The sequence below is a fragment of the Antechinus flavipes genome, chromosome 4 (assembly GCF_016432865.1).
Source record: "Antechinus flavipes isolate AdamAnt ecotype Samford, QLD, Australia chromosome 4, AdamAnt_v2, whole genome shotgun sequence".
Taxonomy (NCBI): Eukaryota; Metazoa; Chordata; class Mammalia; order Dasyuromorphia; family Dasyuridae; genus Antechinus; species Antechinus flavipes.
This window is the reverse complement of record NC_067401.1, coordinates 42568286-42588373: the sequence shown is the minus strand read 5'-3', so window position 1 is coordinate 42588373 and position 20088 is coordinate 42568286. Positions and strand designations below refer to the sequence as shown.

At 40.9% G+C, this 20088-nt stretch overlaps 1 protein-coding gene across 10 annotated transcripts in view; it reads left to right on the top strand.

The window, feature by feature from the left end:
- Positions 1–20088, top strand: part of LOC127559184 (myomegalin) — a 260227-nt gene that overhangs the window by 163767 nt on the left and 76372 nt on the right. For 7 of the 10 annotated variants that reach the window (XM_051992857.1, XM_051992856.1, XM_051992858.1 and 4 more), the window contains exons 1-13: positions 3432–4654; positions 10174–10305; positions 10778–10897; positions 11951–12043; positions 12182–12394; positions 14101–14259; positions 15574–15687; positions 16092–16229; positions 16860–17039; positions 17673–17867; positions 19306–19392; positions 19514–19585; positions 19812–19893. In XM_051992857.1, the coding sequence (XP_051848817.1) occupies positions 3527–4654; positions 10174–10305; positions 10778–10897; positions 11951–12043; positions 12182–12394; positions 14101–14259; positions 15574–15687; positions 16092–16229; positions 16860–17039; positions 17673–17867; positions 19306–19392; positions 19514–19585; positions 19812–19893 (2713 nt within the window). In that variant the 5' untranslated portion in view covers positions 3432–3526. Of the gene's footprint in view, positions 1–3431; positions 4655–10173; positions 10306–10777; positions 10898–11950; positions 12044–12181; positions 12395–14100; positions 14260–15573; positions 15688–16091; positions 16230–16859; positions 17040–17672; positions 17868–19305; positions 19393–19513; positions 19586–19811; positions 19894–20088 lie in introns of those variants that run through there. The other 3 variants (XM_051992863.1, XM_051992865.1, XM_051992866.1) reach the window with 1 other exon arrangement.

Sequence of the window (20088 nt, the reverse complement as noted above, 5' to 3'; positions counted from 1 at the left end):
TCTGGGGGAATCCAGGTTTAGGCCTATACTCTAAACACAAATCTGTCCCAGAAATGAAACAATAAATATCAAACTCTTAATCCAAATTTCTCTAGAGAACTGCTATACAAATAGATATATTCTTGGATGAGAGAATTGTTACCTCAATTCCCAAAGCCATCTTCGACTTTAAAAGAAGTATTTAAATGCTAATTAAGAGGGGGGGAAGGAGAGGAATAGGAGGGGAAATGTTAAGCCAGACAATCAGACACATACAGCTTTTCACCTATAGTTCAACTTGTTTTTTTCAGTCTCAAGTCATAGTTCAAGGATCTCAAGTCATAGTTCAAGGCCACATTCCCATGAGAGATCTTCACTCAGTTTATCCCATTCATTATGAAATACTTCTCAGAAGAATGTTTCTAGATATATGAAATGAAATTTATAGGATTACCAAAAAAAAAAAACCCAACAACAACAAATTGGAAAATGGAGAGATTAATTTTTTTTTTAATTTAAGTTCACAAAACCTTTAAAATCTTGGTATTTCATAGATTGACCCCCAGATATGAACTCCTGTTTTATCTCCTGAGCTAGTTACTATCTCCACTGGTAATAAGCTGCCACTGAGTCCTCTTATCTATTACTTTCATCTTAGAGACTGAATGCCAGAGAAGTGGCAGCTAGGCAGTGCACTGGAGTCAGGGAAACCTGAGTTCAAATCCTGCCTCTAACACTTTGCTAGCTGTGTGACCCTGGGCAAATCACTTAACCCTGTTTGCCTCATTTGCTCACCTGGAGAAGGACCAACATATGCAAAAATATTCATAAGTAGCCTTTTCTTGGTAGCAAAGAATTGGAAATTGAGGGAATGCCCATCAATTGAGGAATGGCTGAACAAACTGTGGTCTATTAATGTAACGGGAGACTATTAAACAATAAGAAATGAAGGCAGATTTCCGGAAAACCTGGAAAGACCCATATGAACTGATACAAAGTAAAACAGAAAAACCAAGAAAACATTGTACATAGTAGCAGCAACATTGTATGTCGATCAACTATATTGACCCAACAATGACCCAAACAAGAACAAAGGGCTCACAAAGAAAAATGCTATCCAGGTCCAGATAAGGAACAGATGGATTCTGAATGCAGATAAAACATTTAAAAAAAAAAAAAAAAAGAGCTACAGAACGGAATGGCAAACTACTCCCAGTGTCTTTGCCAAAAAACAAAAAACAAACAAACAAACAAACCAACCCTACAGAGGATCTGGAAGAGTTGAACATAACTGAAAAACAAGTGAACAAAAATGAGGCTACAACCTCACAAGGTTGTAGTGAAAAATCAAATGAGATAATATCTATAAAGTACTTTAGCACAATACCTTGCAAGTAGAGGGGCTTAATAAATGGTTGTTCTCTTTCCTCTGAAGTGATTAGTACATGGCCAAGATTCAAACCCAAGATTTAGCCAAATCCAATATTCTTGACCTGGAGAACTACTCTATTTGTAAAAGAACTAGCCCCAGGCCTTTTTCCTCATTGTTGCTTCTCCTTGGAACTGGATGAGAAGACTTATCTTTGGTCTCCAAAGGTTTCAACTTTCTTTACCATTAAAAAACAAACAAACAAACAAACCCACCTTTCTCACATCACTGAACCCTCCACTCCAGAGATTGTCTTCTGATTTCCCTAGCTCCAAGAGTCTGGTGACCTGAATTTCTAGATTGCAGAAAGCAGGGAATGTACTACAAGTTTGGCTTGGTTGCTGGTCCTGTCCCTGCCATTTTCTATTTGTAGTATCTTGGACAAGTCATTTCTGTTTTTTCATGTGTCCAATAAGATTTCCTTGGATGATCTTTTTCTTCCCTTCCCTTTCTAAATCTATGATAGATCACATCTACATCCAATGTATTTTCCCCTTCTACCATAGCATTCAACTCCCTCTTCGTTTTCTATGGAGTGGGTTTTCCATGGCTATATATATATTTTTTTTTTTTTTGAAAAAGAGAATTTAAAAAATTCAGAAAAAAAAAACAAACCTGGCTAAGGTAATCAGAAATGAGTTTAAAAGAAAACTAACCAGACTGAATGGTGCCTAAGCTAATCTTTAACTAAAATTCTCCAGCCTTACTTCAGATTTAATGATCTTTTCTAGATAACGAGTATCTGGCTCCATTATGGCCCCCAAAGAGAATATATTTTTCCCCTCCAGATGTCCTTTTCTGCTAAAAGAGGACTTGTCCGCCTAAATTGAGCTCGCTGGCCCCTTCTGCGTTTTGTAACGGCCAAATGAGATAACTTAGGTAAAACGTCTTTGGGGAAATGCTACTGTTACTGTTGTTACTATTATTGTTGTGGTTCCCCTTCCAGATGCATTCTCACTCAATCAGAACGCACGCCTGATTGCACGGAAGGTTTCTGGGGGGAAACCTCGCTAAACGCTTGCACTCGCGAGCGTATTTTTATTCGGGCTGCTGGGGTTACGTTATTCTCCCATGCCCCAGGAAAGGTCTTCGCCTTCTCTTTTTTTCCTGGCCAGTTTGAAGCAGGTGTGCTGGGAGGAGATGCCTCCGTCCCAGGGCTTAGCGCACATTTCATGATGTGCCCGCTGCCTGAGATGATACCTGGGCACGGTCTGAGCAGGAGGAGGGGGAGGCGGTGCATGGCGCTGCCAGCCCGCATCGGGGTACGTGGCACTTGCTGTCCCCGCCGCCGGGGAGGAGGGAGTTCTCTCTCTCGCTCTCTCCTCCCCTCGTCCTTGCGCAGGAGGAGCAAGCCCCAGACTGACAGCTCCGAGAGACTCAGCCTGCGGAGTTTGGGACCTTTCTAGACAGAGAAGCGAGGTGGCAAGGCGCCTCGCTCTCGTCCCTGGTTGCCGTGCCCGCTGCCGAAGTCCATAGAGCAGAGAAGGGGATGCCCGGGGGCTTCGCGCGCTCGCCAGGGGCAGCCCATCACCAGCACCTCGGACTACAACTCCCAGAAGCGCTCTGCGGTTCCCGCAAGCGCGGGGGCTGCTGGCGCCATCTTGAAATCTGATCCTCAATCTCTGAGCTGGAACGTTAGTGGCGGCGGCTGCATCGGCGGCCCAGAGCGAGAGCGGCGGCGGCGGCGGCGAAGAGGAAGAGAGGCCGGAAAGTCGTGTCCGTGGCTGGATGGGCGAAGCCAGGATGATCGGTTCAGAAGGAGGCCGGCGCCGCCGTCGCTCTGCATCCCCTTGAGTCTCCCGCCGGCGGACGGCGGGACCGCGAGGGGCGGGGACGCGCGCTCCCTGTGAGTGGTACCCAGAGCGGGGGCGCGCGCGGCGGGAAGGCGCGCCCAGGTAGAGGCACAGGTGTGTGTCAGCGGGGAAAGCGGGCGCACGGAGGCATGGAGTGCAGGCGAACGAGCCCCAGAGCGGCGCCGCGAAGCCCCCGGAGTGACTGACCGCCCCCCATCCCACCTCGTCTTGCCTCCTCCCACCTTGTCCCACCCCTCCCTCCCCCGTCCCCATCCTTTCCTTTCCCATCCCGTCCCTGCGAATCCGGGCACCTCCAGGAAAGACAATGAAGGAGATCTGCAGGATCTGCGCCCGGGAGCTGTGCGGCAATCAGCGGCGCTGGATATTCCACACCGCCACCAAGCTCAACCTCCAGGTTCTCCTGTCCCACGTCCTGGGCAAGGACGTGCCCCGCGATGGCAAAGGCGAGTTTGCCTGCAGCAAGTGCGCTTTCATGCTGGACCGGATCTATCGCTTTGACACGGTCATTGCCCGGATCGAAGCCCTCTCCATCGAGCGCTTACAGAAGCTGCTGCTTGAGAAGGATCGCCTCAAATTCTGCATCGCCAGCATGTACAGGAAGAATAATGATGAGCCCCCCACCGAGGCCAAGGTAGGGAACGGGACCGTGGATATTTCCAGCTTACCCGATGTCAGGTACACGGCGCTGCTCCAGGAAGACTTTGCCTACTCTGGGTTTGAGTGCTGGGCAGAAAATGAGGACCAGAATCAAGAATCGCACAGCTGCCACACATCAGAGGGCCCTGGAAGCAGGCCCAGGAGGTGTAGGGGCTGTGCTGCTTTAAGGGTGGCTGATTCTGACTACGAAGCTATCTGTAAGGTACCTCGAAAGGTAGCCAGAAGCATCTCCTATGCGCCTTCTTCCACCAGGTGGTCCACCAGCATATGTACTGAAGAGCCAGCCTTGTCAGAGGTTGGGCCATCAGACGTTCCAAGCACAAAGGTCCCAGCTGATGGGGAAAGTATGGAAGAAGGAACTCCTGGTTCCTCTGTGGAATCGCTGGATGCTACTGGACAGGCCAGCCTTCCACAACAGAAGGATGAAGAAACGGAGAGAAGCAGTAAAGAGCTCCCAAAATGTGATTGCTGTTCAGATGACCAGGCCATCCAGTACACATGCGGCCACAAACTAGAACTTGCTCTTAGCATGATTAAAGGTTTTGACTACAAGCCCATTCAGAGCCCCCGTGGGAGCAAGCTTCCTATACCAGTGAAATCCAGTCCGCTTGGAGCCAAGCCTGGCCATCTCATGGCAGATGGAAGTAGTCCCAATTTCCTAAGTAGGCCTGTGAAACCATTTTCCAAGACACCTGTGGGCTATTCCCTGGAGATTTCTGACCTGCAAGAGTTGTGGGATGATCTCTGTGAAGACTATTTGCCACTCCGGTTCCAGGTATATGTTATGTAATACTATGGCACTTGGGTTTTATCAGATTACACAGCTAGCTGGCTCCAGGTTTTCAGCAAGTCTTCTCATTAGTCGATATTCAAAGTTAATTAGTATTTCTAAGGTTCTTAAGTTATTTTAACTGTATTCTGCCTTGACTTTTATGCTCCCATATTTCTCTTTTGCCACTTTGGTGTGTAGATCAATCCATTTGCTTTGATTCTGCATGCAACATTAGTTGACTAAAATTAAAAAAAAAAAAAAAAGATTCAGCTAACTCTAAATTCTCAGCCAATTTTGCCTTTACAAAGGTAAGGCAGCCTCGGCTCTACCATCACTCTGTCTTGTTTACATCTTCTTTCCCAACTTTATTGATCCTCCTCATTGTCAGTCAGAGGACTAGTTTTTTTCTTTCTCACAGATTAGGATGAAACAGTAATCTTTTTGTGTTCAGGTGCTCCCAAAGTGATTGCAGCAGATGGTAAGATTTGAGGAAAATCCATTAATTAGTAAAGTGCTACACTAGAAAAATGTTTTTGCTCAGCTGCTGTATTTATTATAATTAATGGGATCATTTGGGGGCTCTTGTTCAGGATGGCTTGTTTTATCCCTTGAGTCTTTTATTTATTTATTTATTTTTATTTTAAAGGTCTTGGGGATTAAAATAAGATACTACTTAAAGCATTAAGAAAAAGCCACTCACAGCCAACAGTCCCAGGTGTATCTGTTCTAGGCATATTTTTCACCAAGCTGAGGTTTACATACTTGTCTTAAGGCAAGAAGACTACACCAATTAGTGTTTTGATTTCACTTAATGGTTTGAGAGAGATTATTGGTCTTAATTCATCTGAACTCAGAAGCTTAGAGAGGTGCCATTTTGTTTCCATAGTAATCATAAGCACTAGATGCCTATAGTTTTCTTCAGTACTTTAGAAACAAATCATCTTTGTTCAGTGGTAGTACAAATACAAACATTGTTACCTAAAGTGAATACTTAAAAATTATATTAGAGTGCTATAAGCTAACAAAGCTCTATGAGACTTTGAAACTTAATGACACTTGAAAACTTAAAAAGAAATTCAGGGATACCAAATTAAAAATTTTCTTAGTATCACAATAGTATCCAAAGTAATGTCTTCTCATAAAAAAGTAAGAAAAATATATATAGTACTTAAATATTATGCACAGTATGTAAGGAGTTATCTGTGAAAGCTTTTTGGAAAAAAGCCACACAGGTAGAGAACTTTTAAAATTTTTCTGAATTTTTCAAAAAGTCAGTTATGCTTAGAACTAGCATCTTTTTCCTTTTATGCTTGTTTCTTTTATGTGCTTTCAGATGGAAATAATATTGATGATAATAGATTGTTCACATTTATGTAGCATTTCACAAAGCCATGAAGTAAATTGTTTAAAAATTATTACCTGAAGGAGCTAAGGCTCAGAGAGATTTAAGAGGCACCCTACTGAATCTATGGTCTTAGCAGCCATTTATTTTGTAAGACATCATCATAAATAGTGCTCACAACTTTCATGTCAATTCTGCATAAGTAATATTTGTCCAGGCAAAGCAGAAGGGAGAAATGTTTCATTTCACAAAGCAAAGGCCCAACACAAAGAGTTTTATCTTCATTTTCAGTCACTCTGCTCAAATTTTTGAGCAGCAAGGTAGCACATCCTCCAATCTAGTCATTTTTTAAAAAATAAATGAAGTTGTTGAGTTTCCTAGAAAATTGTAACTTATTTAAGGGTTATATCTAAAAACTAAATCCTCTAATTCCTAGCATTATACTTTCTCCTCTCTGATATACTCTCTGAAATACCTCCTTAAGGGCTGAATTCTTAAGAGAAGGAATTCCAACTTCCTCTACTTTAACCACTTACAGAAGATGTTTTGGGGGTTTCTGTAAAATAAAATGGGTGACACAACATGTTTTAGTATATGCCTCCATTTGATCATCTCCAGGACTACATTTCACAAAGGTTTAGGATATGAAAAGCAATGTTTGAACAACATGGTCTTTGTATGTGACCTCTCTGCTAGCTAACATCTCCTTGCTTGAATCAGAATATATAAAAATTAGAAAATGGTAATCTAAACCAAAATCTTTATTTTATAGATGAGAAGTTAAGTTCCATCTAAGTCACATGCTAAATTGAGTGGCCAAGAGGAAACCTGGAACTCGGGCTTCCTATTTCACATCTCTGTTTGGACCATTGTATCACAGTGCCTCCCTTTATCCCATTGTTGGTAAGAGAACATCACAGCCAAATGAAAGAGAAAAATTTTAGAACCTAATTTATTATTCTAAAACCTGTAATAATAGGAAATAAATTCTAGAAAGATGAGTGGCATTTGTGGTATATTCTTCCTAAATAAAATTATTTGGCAGTGATCTCTTTTGGAAATCGGTTTTATTAGGTTTCAGTAGTGTTCCTTAGCAGGAATGCATTGTGCAGAACAAGAGCTGAGTGGAATAGAATGAGAGAAAGAAAGGAGTATTTCTCTATTGTCTTGTCAGACACCTTAAACCCTTCAATAGGTAAAGACTTGTAAGTTTGGTTTTGATAACATGTGCATTAGAATTTGGGAGAAAAAGACTAAGCAAACAGAAATTTCTCTGAGTCCTTTGTTTAATCCCACCCTTTCTCTAGGGACTACCAATCTGTGTTAATAAACACTGCTCTCAGGGACTTTCTCTTGATTGCTGGTTTTCTCTATGAAAAATATCATCCCAATATTTCTACTTATTGATTCCTTTATGTAAACCGATTCCATTCTTTCCCATATTTTTGCCTAAAAATTTGGGGCTGTTGACATTTTTTAAAGTTATGTATGAAGCTTTATGTATTTTATTTGGGAACCTTTTTTCTTCACTCTCTGATTTTGAACTAGAAAGGCCCTGGGGAATGTGCTTTTCCCCACAGTCTTTCAGGTTTCTAGTACATCTGGCATTTTTCCCATTTTAGATAAATACAAACAGCACAAGACGTTTTTGATCTTTGCAGCAAATATTGTAGTGACTGAAATGAATCTCCTTTGTTGGAGCACTTGGCTTGTTACAGTCATAGTTCCTGGCCACCCTTTGGAAGATGAGAAGAGTCAAAAAGGCCATCAGGCCAATATAAGAGTTTTTAATCTTCTACTACCATTTTGTTGTCCATTTATTAGCAGCCTGAATTAAAAATTACAACAGCATGAGGTACAGGGCTTGTTATTTTGAGGGCTGCAGCAGTGCCAGGCAAAGTGCTACTTAACCAGAAAAGTCTTGAGTATCAATAATATCACAGTCTTAAATCGAAGTGTTGGCATTTTGCTAACCACCCATCCCGGAAGTGGTTTTGCTTTCTAAAACAAGGGAGTATTTATTGGTTGTCTCAGAGTTAAATGATTTCATTTTCAAATTACATTATCTTTCCAATGTCATATTAACAACTCCTCACATCTAGCAATTTAGGTAATGTTGAACCAAATTATTGCAGGTTGAAAATTTGATAAAACTTTCATATCTCACTTTAGAAATAAGTGTTTGTTGCTTAAGCACATCGAAATAGTCAACATTAAAAAAAAAAAATGCAAGTTCACAAGCCTCAGATTAAGAATACTTTTTCTACCAAAAAAAAAAAAAAAAAAAAAAAAAAAAAGGAAAATTTTCTGATACATAGGGATTTAGAGCTGGAAGGAAATTTAAAGGTAAGATTTTTTTTTTTTTTTAACCAGGCCTATGATTCATTGCAATAAAATAGAAAAGTAGAGATTTCTACTGCCAGTGTAGACTTTCACCTGTTCTGCAACTTAGACTTTGGGACCTCCCAGAGTTATTGAAGAGAAGTTACTGTTACTGTGACTTCTACCAAGATTTGATAGCTAACATATGTCAGAGGTGAGGATCAAATCCACATCTTCCTGATTCTGAGGCTGTTTATTACATGTGCCAGACTAATTTAAGATGAAAAATAAAGACAATGCATCTAGTATCTAAATGTTTACCAACTAACAGCTTAATTGTCCATTCTTACCTAAGCATGTTACAATCATAGTTCCTGAGCAGAATTTTGCATGTATGTTTCAATGGAAATTCCTTGACTTTTGAAATTTGTCTTTTTTTTTTTAATCTAGAGAAAAATAGGAATTGTAGTTACAAATTTGATTTTTAGAGAGAACCACATGCCAGAGCAACTTGCAACATCAGCTTTAAAAGTTACTTTCAGTCCTTAAGTTATACTGTTGCAGTCTTTACTTCTTATAATTACTGGAAATAACCAAACAAGGGTATTAAGTCATTCTTCCACAGCTCCAAGTTCTCAAAGGATGCTCTTCACATCTTTTTTTCTGGCCACATAGAAGAAAAGTTTACTCTCATTTGTCTACAGAGGTTTTATTGGATTGATACTGAATTATTTGGAGGAGTGGTTTATCTTCACAAGTTTATCATGAACTTATCAAATATCTTGTGATCCTTTCTTTTATCTCTCTTTTTCACATTTGCAAATGAAAGTGATATTCCTTGATCCTTACCTGATTTCCATTTAGAAGATTTTGAGCTCCCTGGAGATTAATTATTCAACAAGGATTTCTTATTAGGAAGTTCAAAGTCTTTGATTCTGATTTTCTCATCTAGTTTGTTTTTCTGTTGCCTTTAAAGTTAGAATACCGAGTTAATATATCAAAGTATGAATACTGCTAGTCAATAAATGTCTCCAAGACACTTCAGAACACACCTGTCAACTAATATTTATTGGGTATCCATTAGCCCGATTAACACCGTGAAGATGCATAAATCTCAATCTGTTTTAAGGATTTAAAGTAGTTGCTGATTAATTACTTTTAGGAAAGAATTTAATCACTCTGGTACTTTTATTGTTGGATTTCATTTTACTTGATTTTTAAAGATAATTTATTACACCATTAAATCTCCAGACTTCCATTTTTATTTCCTGTGCTTCTCTGATTGCTATGCCCATTAAATCTTCTGTCATATGAATAATAATATGAATGACTTGCCCTTCATTGGGTTTTCTAGGATTTTGAGAATCTTAATCAATCATGATTTATATCTTAACTCCTTTAAACTTATATAAAATAATTGATATATTGGCATTCCTACATTTGATCTTCACAGTAAGTGACATTTCAGACTTCCTATACTCTTCTTGGATTATCTTTTAAAGTCATATGATATAAATTTGTCTCATTTTAAGGAACATACTTGGCAGAAGATAATGGTAATACCTTGTTCTAGCTCTAAACAGTGTTCTGAGAATTGTTGTTCATAAATGAGTTTTGAATTCATCAGCTACAAGGCAACCATCCCCATAAAACCCTGTCCTTAAAAAAAAAAAAAAATCATTGTTCTATTTTCCAAACCCCAGACTAAACTGATATTTAATATGATATCACACTGGTGTCACTGAAGAGAAGGGATCATTTTTATTCAAGCAAGGGATCCTTATAGCTTGTGAAAAAATGAAAGCCAAGATCACTTGTTAAGAGTTTGATTTGACTGTTCTTATTTCACTTCTTTTAGAATATTACTGAAGAGCCATTCCAGCAACAGGAACTGAATTCAAATGAGGCCACCATGACCCAGCAATGTGTGCCTGATTCTCACTTGGCAGAACTTCAAGACAAAATTGAGCAAACAGAAGCTGCCAACAAGGTATGGCTTCCTTCATGGCAAGCTTGCATTGACAGTCACGGAAGGCTAATAAAAGTTTGGTATCTGTGAAGCCCAAATGTTCTTGTCAGGTTGAATTAAATCTTTCTACAGAGTCCCTTTAAGTATCTTTGAGCCATTTTTCTATGAAATACTTCCCCCAAACTAAATTTTTTTCAGCTTTATTTCACTTGAGAATTCAAATTTGTCCATTATTTTTAGTGATACAGCTTAAGACAAACTTGAACTTGAACCTTGAGGTTTGTAGGCTCTTTGCCCCCTTTTAAAGAAGGCAGGTATGCTGATTCACTTGAGGATTTAATGAGTCCTATCCATAGAGAAGTAGCAGGGGACTGGGCTCCTTGTTTGGATTTCCTGAAATTTCAACTTCCGCCAGAGATTTGGAAGAAGGATTTTGTGGCGGCTGGCATGGAAAGACCAGTCCTGATCATCAAACCTTCTTTGCCACATGCAGATTCTGCAAGAGAAACTGAATGAAATGAGCTGTCAACTGAAATCTGCCCAGGAAGCATCCCAGAGGCAGGATTGTACAATTCAGAACCTCAGTCAGTCCTTGAAAAGCAGGGAGAGTGAGGTAAGAATTTCACTGAGGAATTGTCGGCACTTCCTTTTGCATCAGCCCAGTTTAAGTTTCTTCAGGGGCTCCCTACAGAATACAGCTCTGGCTGCTATTCCAGAATGTGCAGCTCTGTGGGTCTGGGACGGGCCTCCCTTACCAGCCTTTTCTCGTTTGGTTGCCCACCTAGAACTCTGCTTCTCCTCTTACTGTCCTCTCCCCTCCCCTTTTGTCTCTCCTTTGGCCTTTCCTTCCTATCATTGAAAGCTCCACTAAATGCCACCCTTAGGTGTTCCCTGGGCCACCTCCCTCTCATTCTTCCTTCCAGACCTCCCCTCCTACATCTCTTAGAAGCTCCACATTATTCCATATTCCTCTGGCTTTTAAAAGTCCTTATGACCTGGGCCCTTCCTGCCTTTCAGTCTCCTTACACCTTATCCTCCCCAACATGGACTTTTTGATCCAATGACAGGCTCCTTGCTGGTTTCTTCCATTCCCAGACATGGCTGTTTTCTCCATGCCTCTTCATCTCAGTCTACTGGTTTCTGAGGTTTTCAAGTCCCAGCTAAAATCCTATCTTCTACAGGGAAAATAAAGAAGTCTGTCCCATCCTTTTAACTCTGGTGCTTTCCATCTACTACGATTTCCAGCTTATCCAGTCTGTAGCTTGTTTGTCCCTCATCTTTTGCCTTTCTCTTCCCCATTGACCTGTGAGCTCCTGAGAGCTGCCACGGTCTTTGCATTTAGCATTTGGTCTGGGGTTGGCACATAATAGGTACTTTAAAAAATGACAGTTGACAGGATAGCTGACTGTTTACTTGCCATTTCCTCTACTAGATTATAATAAGCTTTATGGGGACAGACTTTCTGTCTTCCTCAACATTTGCCTTAGATTTGTACATAATGGGTATTTAATAACTGCTTATTGATTCTATGGAAGTATAAATTGATTTTTTTGTAACACAAAACTGGGCTAAATCTATAGTAGCATGACATTTTTTGTTCACTGTTCACCTATGGTGAGGGAGACAATGAGCTTCATTTTTAGCCCACTCCTTTATATTCTTTCAGACTGAAGAGCTGTACCAAGTGATCGAAGGTCAGAACGACACAATGACCAAGCTGCGGGACATGCTACACCGAAGCCAGCTTGGACAACTTCAGGTAAATGAGTGCTGCTGGGCTGCCGCTGCCAGAGGTCAAGCAGGGCTGTTCGGGCTTAGCATCCCCACCTTTATCTCGTTGGTTTTCCATCCGGGTGTTAGCTAAACCCCCATTATTGGATGCTTTCTTTCCTCTTAGCTTCCAGAAGGAGGGTCCCCGGCCCAGCAGCAGATAGCCCTGCTTGATCTGCAGAATGCCTTATTCTGCAGCCAGCTGGAGGTACAGAAGTTTCAGAGGGCATCCCGGAGGAAGGAACGGCTCTTGGAGGATGCCAAGCGGAACCTTCAGTTCATGGAGGCTGCGGCTCAGGAGCTAGAGCAGCAGAAGGAAGCTGCGTGGACCCACAACCAGGTAAATCATTAATCTGTCTGTGGAGTAGGAATTGACTTTGTCCTCACCTGCCACTTCTTAGCACCAGGGTTTGCTTTACTTATGATTAATAGCACCTTTGATCCATTGGCCTTATTGTAGTCATTCAGCAAAGCTCTTACTTGATAATCCATAATTAAAGTCAACTAGATGACAAACTTCTTGCTTGGAAAGGGTCTTCAGCAGGCTAGTCCCCTAAGAATTTGCTGCCTGTTTTAATTTGTAGTTGTGCTTTGTAGCCTGCAGCTATTACCTTAAGGATCTTAATCCAAGTTACGTTTTGAAGATGGAACATTTTGAAGATTTCTACTATGATTTATTCTGGAAAATGTTTTAGACTTTATTGGAGCCCTGACAGAGCCCACCAGACACTCAGAAATGTCGACTGAAGAATCTGTTAAAGCCAGAGTTAGAGAGTTCTTACTTTTTCATTAGTTCCTTAAAGAAATTGATTTATTGACCCAGGTTTTGTCAGTTACTTTAGGTGGCAATATATGTGAATATGTTATTTAAAGTTTTAGATGGTCTGACCTAAGAATTTGAAAAATAGGCTAATTTGTTATGGAAAATTAATTCTAGTCTTTTCCAACTCTAAGAGAATTAGGAGAGTAGGCAATGAAAACAGCCTGATTTCCCAAGCTTTGTGAGGATGAGAACAGAAGCTTTAAGTGATTATAGAGACGCTTTGTTGTTGCACTTAACTTTTTGAGGTTGCTGGTATGATTCACTTCTTCCCTTCTCTTCATTGCCTGAGGGGACAATCTTCCAGTCACATGACAAATCTTAATGAAGAGATAGATCCCTGTCACTTCAGATATCATTTAGTACCATCATATTGTTATTTCTGGCTAGCATTGTTTCAAGATGGGTGCTTGCTGCCTGGTTGTTTCTCTCCAATGGGGCCTCTACCACGAAAGCAGTTTTCTTGCCATAGTCTACCTTGAGCCAAATTAAATGACTCTCTCTTCCTCCATTGTGGTCTCTGCTTCCCCACCTCTGGCCCTTCCTCATACTATTTCCTGGGCTTAGAATGTTGTCTTGCCCAATACTTGTCTACTGACAACCTGTATGTCCTTCAGGGACCAGCTCAAATGCCGCCCCTACTGGAAACAATCTCTTCTTTTCTCTCTTTTTTTCCAATTTCCTCTTCTCAACTTCTCTAATACTTAACTCTTTATCATGCTACTGTCATTTTGTTTATAGTCCTATTTTCATTTGAAGTCATTTGTGTACCTTATATCCTCTAAATGATTGTAAGCTCCTTTGGGATAGGTGATGAGCAGATAACTCTGTCTGGGCCTGAGGATTGGAAGATCTGAGTCCGGATCTGGCCCGAGACACTTAGTAGTAATGGGACCCTGAGCCCATCACTTAACCTCTGTCTACCTCAGTTTCATCATCGGTAAAATGGGAATAGTAATAGCACCTACCTTCATGGTTATTTTGAGGATTAAATGACATAATATTTGTACAGTGCTAAGCACAGTACCTGGCACATAGTAGGTGTTAAATTAGTTCTATTACTCTATTACCTTTGCATCTCCTTTGACACCTGGCATGCTGCCCTGCACATAGAAGACATTAAATACATGTTTGTTCACTTGAAAGCTTACATTTTTAAGTAGCCAACCTGTATTTAGGAACTGAAAGTAGAAGATTTTGCTGATAAAGATTTTGTTTTATTTTAGGAATTGCGAAGTACCCTGCAGCAGGTACAGGAAGATTTACGTAATAAGAACAAGCAGCTTCACATCCTGGAGGGCACAAGGTGCCGTGAGACCCAGGCTCGAGAACAGAGTTTTCAGCGTCTGAACTACAGCCTGCAGCAGAAAGACCAGCTTCTGCAGGTGGGCCAGGGCAATGGAGCCTTGCAAGTTCTTGTTATCAATCCCTGTGACTTCAGATTATGGATCCTCATCATCCAGATCTAAGTTCTTGTTTTATCCAGAACTCTGAAAGGGAGCCTGAGGGTGGTCATACCATGAAATAAGATTCCCAGGTGTCTGAGGAAACCTCACGAATACAGGCCTGGAAAGTCCTGAAGACTTAGACAGTCCTCAGGATTGGTCATCAGATCCTCTCCCAGGAACGACAGGGAGTAGCTTAGTCGGGCCAGTTATCTTAGAAAGTTGCTTTGATCATGGAGTCTCTCTGTGACTTACTCGGGATCATGAGACCAGAATGTATCACAGACTAGAACTCAGGTCTGCCTGACAGAGAGGCTGACCCTGTATTCACTGTGCCACGGTGTTTCTCCCTAATATAAACGATTATAGGAAGTGAACAATTAAAGGAAAACTAGAACTTGAGAACCACGTGCCAAGTCTGCAGTCATAGGGAAAGAGCTTCGGATTCTAGCTGAAATTGATATCTTATATTAGAGGCGTTGTATCCCATGCTGTTCGCCATGGCTCCTCATATTTAATGGCATGCTGGGGTACTTCAGTGGATTTACCCGGGTTAGTATTCTGTTTGGATGCACTAGAGGAGAACATGGATATTCTATGGAAATTAAACACCCATGGTTCAGACCTTAGGTTAGAAATGTAATCTTAACTTTTCCTCCATAACATACTTGTCATTCTGTAGTTGAAGCAGTAAAACTTTCTGGGCTTTATTTAAAAAAAAAATTCAATTTCTAGACTGTGAAGCCCCAGGTAAATATGGATTGAGTAGAAATCACCCTTGAGAAGAGAATCCCCCAGATCATTCAACACAGGGAACTTTATGCTTTGGGCTCACGGGAAGCAGGAAGTGGAAGCAGAGGCTCCAGGAATTCCTCTAGACTCCAGGGAGCCCAGTGGGCCGTGCTTAAGCAAAATGGCAGTTGAGGAGTATGAGAAGAGGACCTGTCTCTGTTCCTTTTGATCCTTGGGAGAGAAATTCTGCTGATTGTTCACCTGGGGTCATCCTGCCACTTTCACCATGCCTGCTCCACTCATGGGTTGACCCCCCCCCTCTAGCCTTAGGGAACTCAAGCTAGGTGTAAGTTAGGTTAATGGTTTGGGCCATTGTGGCCCCTTCCTTTTGTCAGTTTTTGGCTCTCACAGAAATTGAGTGGCTTAATTACTTGGAAGCAGGGAGAAAGAAAGATAAGCTGCTTTGGGGCTGCTCTCTTTGACAATGTATAATTATGGGGAATTCTTTGGGGGTCTCACTAGGAATACCGGGAACTCATGCAGTATCAGAACAACTCAGAGAAGAGCCTTGAGGCAAATGAAGTGATGCTTGAGAAACTTCGCAATCGCATCCAAGATCGAGATGTTGCTTTAGAGGTAAGTCAGATTGAATTCTGCTCCACCTAGATGAAAGGCTGTAACTGAGGACATTGTCTCTGTTGTGTAAAGGGCTTTATGTTGGGACATGTAGAATTAAGAGTGTTGTCTGTTGAAAGAACTGATACTCTAGGGGCTTTTTTCCCTGTGTTCTATTTCTTCTTTCACAACATGACTGATGTGGAAATATATTTACATAAAAAAGAAAAGAATGTTCTCTCTTCTTCATTTTAATTTTAATTGGCACATGTGGCCATTTGGGCAACCATTCTTAATGGAGGCCCAGAATTCTCCTACTTTTTTCATTATCAAATGAAATAACATTTGTAAAGCACTTAGCACAGTAATTGGCAAATGATAGGATGTGACAAATGTTTATTTCTTTCCCCACCATTTCCTGACAGCGGGCTATTGATGAGAAGTTTTGTGCCTTAGAAGAAAAGGAAAAAGAACTACACCAACTTCATCTTGCTGTGAGAGAGCGAGATCATGACTTAGAGAGACTCCGTTATGTCCTGTCTTCCAATGAAGCTACCATTCAGGTGGGCACCACACCCAGTTCCTCCCTAATCTGTTCCCCTTTTGCTAGCATGAAGCCTCGCTCCTTGCCTCCATTTTTCAGAATCCGAGCACATTAGCCTTACCTGTTTCCGGTAAAGAACAAAGCAGGAGTCCTTGTCTGCACCATGCTTTCTGATGGCATGCTGTGATACAGGAGGTGTTAGCAGTCTGCCATTTTTGAGTTGCTAAACCGTCAACTCTTAGTCTATAATATCTCCCAAACTGATTTAAATGGAGGCTTTAACATTTCAACCTTTTCTTGCCACCCTTTGGGGTTGCAGTCTGTTTTCCTTCTAAAACCCTGGCTCCACATTATTTTGTCAGACATCTGTCATCAGGATTGAGAATTTCTTTTTTCTTTTTTTAAAATTTCATTTATTTATCTATTTTAGAGTTGGGAATTTCTAACAGCATCAAGTCATGTCACATTGCTGGGTTAGATGCCAAATTTTCCCACTGAGAAGCAATGTAAAAAATTGAACCCTCCCTACATAGGAAAAGTACAACTATGACTACAATAAATTAAGAAGAAACCTAAACTCCATTTTGGCATGTGTCCTTGAAAAATGGCTCCTTAACTCGTGGGGTTCATTTTCTCTTTGTGGCTTTAGAGTATGGAGAGTCTCCTGCAGGCTAAAAGTTTAGAACTGGAACAGTTATCAGTGACCTGCCAAAACCTTCAGTGGTTGGAAGAAGAAATGAAGAAGAAATTCAGCCACTGGCAGAAGGAGCAAGAGGGCATCATCCAGCAGCTGCAGACGTCTCTGCATGACAGAAACAAGGAAGTAGAGGTAAGGCTTTGTTGTTAGCTTGTGGTGAGATCTTGGCAGCCCGGCTTCTTGGTAGTCCTGCCAGTGGCCTGTTAGGACACCTTGAGGTGGGGGTGTCTGGGAGTCTGGACTGTCTTTCGGTTTCTCCTTCTATCACTGAATGACTGGACCTGTCATTATGCCGATCTTCCTTCCTTTTCTGTAGAATGGGTGGGGAATATTTACCTGTTTTACAGGAGTAACATGAGAACTGATGAGATCTATGTTTTACATGGAGTTTTTAGAGAAAAGAAATACACACATACCCCCTTCTCCCCAAGGCTTTTGGGTATAGTATACCACATCCTTTTTTTCCCTTTAAAGCAACTTTTGCGTGCTCTTAGTGGTTCATGAGCAGAAAAATAATTATTTTCTGTTGACCCCAAGTAAGTCATTGCTAGCCTTTAGCAAGCAATGACTTTTTCCAAGACTGATCTGTAAGTTGTCATTCTGAATTCTTGTCATATAATTCAATGGGTAATCTAATTCAAGCATCCAGTAGTTTCAGAATTTCCCATAAGCCAGAGGTGGCAACAGCCATGGAGTTGTATAGACAAAGGAGGGCAATATCACTTCCTCTCCTTTTCAAAATTTCTTCTCTGTCCTTTCCCTCAGGATCTTAGTGCAACATTGCTTTGCAAGCTGGGACCAGGGCAGAGTGAAGTTGCCGAAGAGTTATGTCTACGCCTGCAGCGGAAAGAAAGGATGCTGCAGGACCTTCTGAGTGACCGAAATAAACAGGCTCTGGAGCACGAGATGGAGATTCAGGACCTGCTCCAGTCTATGAACAACAGGGAGAAAGACAGTCAAGTAAGAACCAATCAAGACTCAAAAATGTTCCCTCAGCTGTTTGTCTCCAAACAGGAAATAGCATAGAGGATTAGAAGACATTTATATACATCCTTACTTCTTTACCCTGAGAAGCACTATTTTCTTCCCTGCATGATAATAATTCTTACATGATCATAAAATTAAAAAATTGAGATTCTTCATTCTGAGTCAGTGAAACCAAAAGAAAGAATGGAAGATTTCTTTAGTGCTCGTATTGAAGACATATTAAGGCTAACCTGTGATACCAGTGGTTATTATCCAAATCCCCAAATAGCCCAAATATCAGCCTTCATTCTTTTCTCTTCCCTTGGAGGTTCTCAGAGGATCTTAGATTCTTGTCAAAGAAAAGGAAATTCCCACAGACTATTATAATCTAGGGCTAAAGCACTGGATATAATTTATTAATTTCCCCATAGCTTACAACTTGAATAATTCTACTTGTAATTTACTTATTCTTTAAACATTTATTGCTGATTTATTTTTACATTCCCTTCTTTTCCATATATATTCCTTTTCCAGCACCTCCCTGGTGAACTATCAGTTTTTTTAAAGGGGGAGAAAGAAAGCAGTTGAGAAAACAAACCAACATATCAGTCAAGTCTGACAATGTATGTACTATTCCACATCCATTGTCCTCCACCTTTGCAAGGAAGAAAGAGGGGGACAGTTAGATGGCATAGTGAATAGAGCACTGACCTTGAATTCAGGAGGATGTGAGTTCAAATTCAGCCTCAAACACTTAACATTTCCTAGCTGGGTGACCCTGGACAAATCATTTAGCTCTGATTGCCTCCAAAAAAACAAAAAAACAAAAACAAAAAAAGGAGAGGGGTCTGTTTTTTCATTTCTTTTTCTGGGTCAATCTAGGTCATTATAGTTTAATTTTTTTTTGATGTTACTAGAAAATAAAAACTGTTTCTGTGGTTCATTTGGATCAGAAATGGTGCTCAGGCTTTTCCCTTTGTACCATTACCAGTCTTATAAAACCATGGTGACCTAAAGCAGTGAGAACACCAACTGGCTTGTGCTGTTTGTTGAATTCTCCTGATAATTTGATCTGATGATAGATTTCATCCACAGCCCTAGAACAAAGAAACCTATGTTAGCTTAACTACAAAAAGAGTAATAAGCATTTCAATGTGAAATAAACAGTGCTAACAAGAAGGAGAGGTCTTTAAATTCTTTTCCCTGATACTTACATTTTCAGCTTGCCCAGGTTCCAGTCACTAGCAAGGGTCCTCCTTAGTTTCCCTTTTTAAACTGAAGTAGGTTTTCCAACCTGTTGGACAAGTTTAGCCTTCCAAGTGAGGGTCCTTCGAGGCCTTGTCATCTTACCATAGAACCAATGATACACAACTCCAATCTTTATATCTGGATGCTCTTTCTAATGTTAGGCTGTTATATCTCCCTTTATCAGGTTGCTTTGGGAAAGATGGTGCAGGCCCTGATGGAAAGGAGCACAGAGGTGCAGACCTTGCGCCAGCACATCAGAGGGAAGAACCTGGTAATGTTCCCTCCCCACAGGGTTATTTGTGGTGGGGTCAAGTGGAATGATATGTGTAGGGCACTTAGGCAGTCTAAAGCATTTCAGGACTCTGAGGGAGTTTTGTGTCATTATGTTTCAGGGGTTCAGCACAAACCAGCCAGCTGAAGAGACCACATTCATTAGTCAGCATCACGAGGAGCAACCTGTCCAAGTAAGAATTGCGATGCTCCATGCCATAAAGACAACATTTCAGTTTTTCATTGAATCCATTTATTCCTAAATTGTGTTCTCAAGCATAGGAACACTTTAATCTCAGATTATGACAAGTTCTTGTGGCTTTTCAAGATTTAGACCAGTTTTTCCTAGTAATACTCTTATATGAAGGATTTTATAAGTACTGAATATTCCCCAAATTCCTTTTCTTTCCTTGTTTTTAGGAATCAATGCAAGGAAACATTAAAGATGAACTTAATACAGTGACTGCTAAAGGAGATACCAGCACATCCAGGCCTTGGTCAGGTTAGTATCCCATATCATCATATCTCTCTGAGAACTTTTAGTAATTTAGCCAAAGTTGTTTCACTTCTTTGTTCTCCCCAGTGGTAAGAATGATGCTGAATGTGAGAGGGCAACAATTCCAAATGGGGTGTCCTGTGCAGAGCCAGCCTTAGGGTTGATGATCCACGGAGGCTTCCTGCCTTTGGAGCAGCCTTC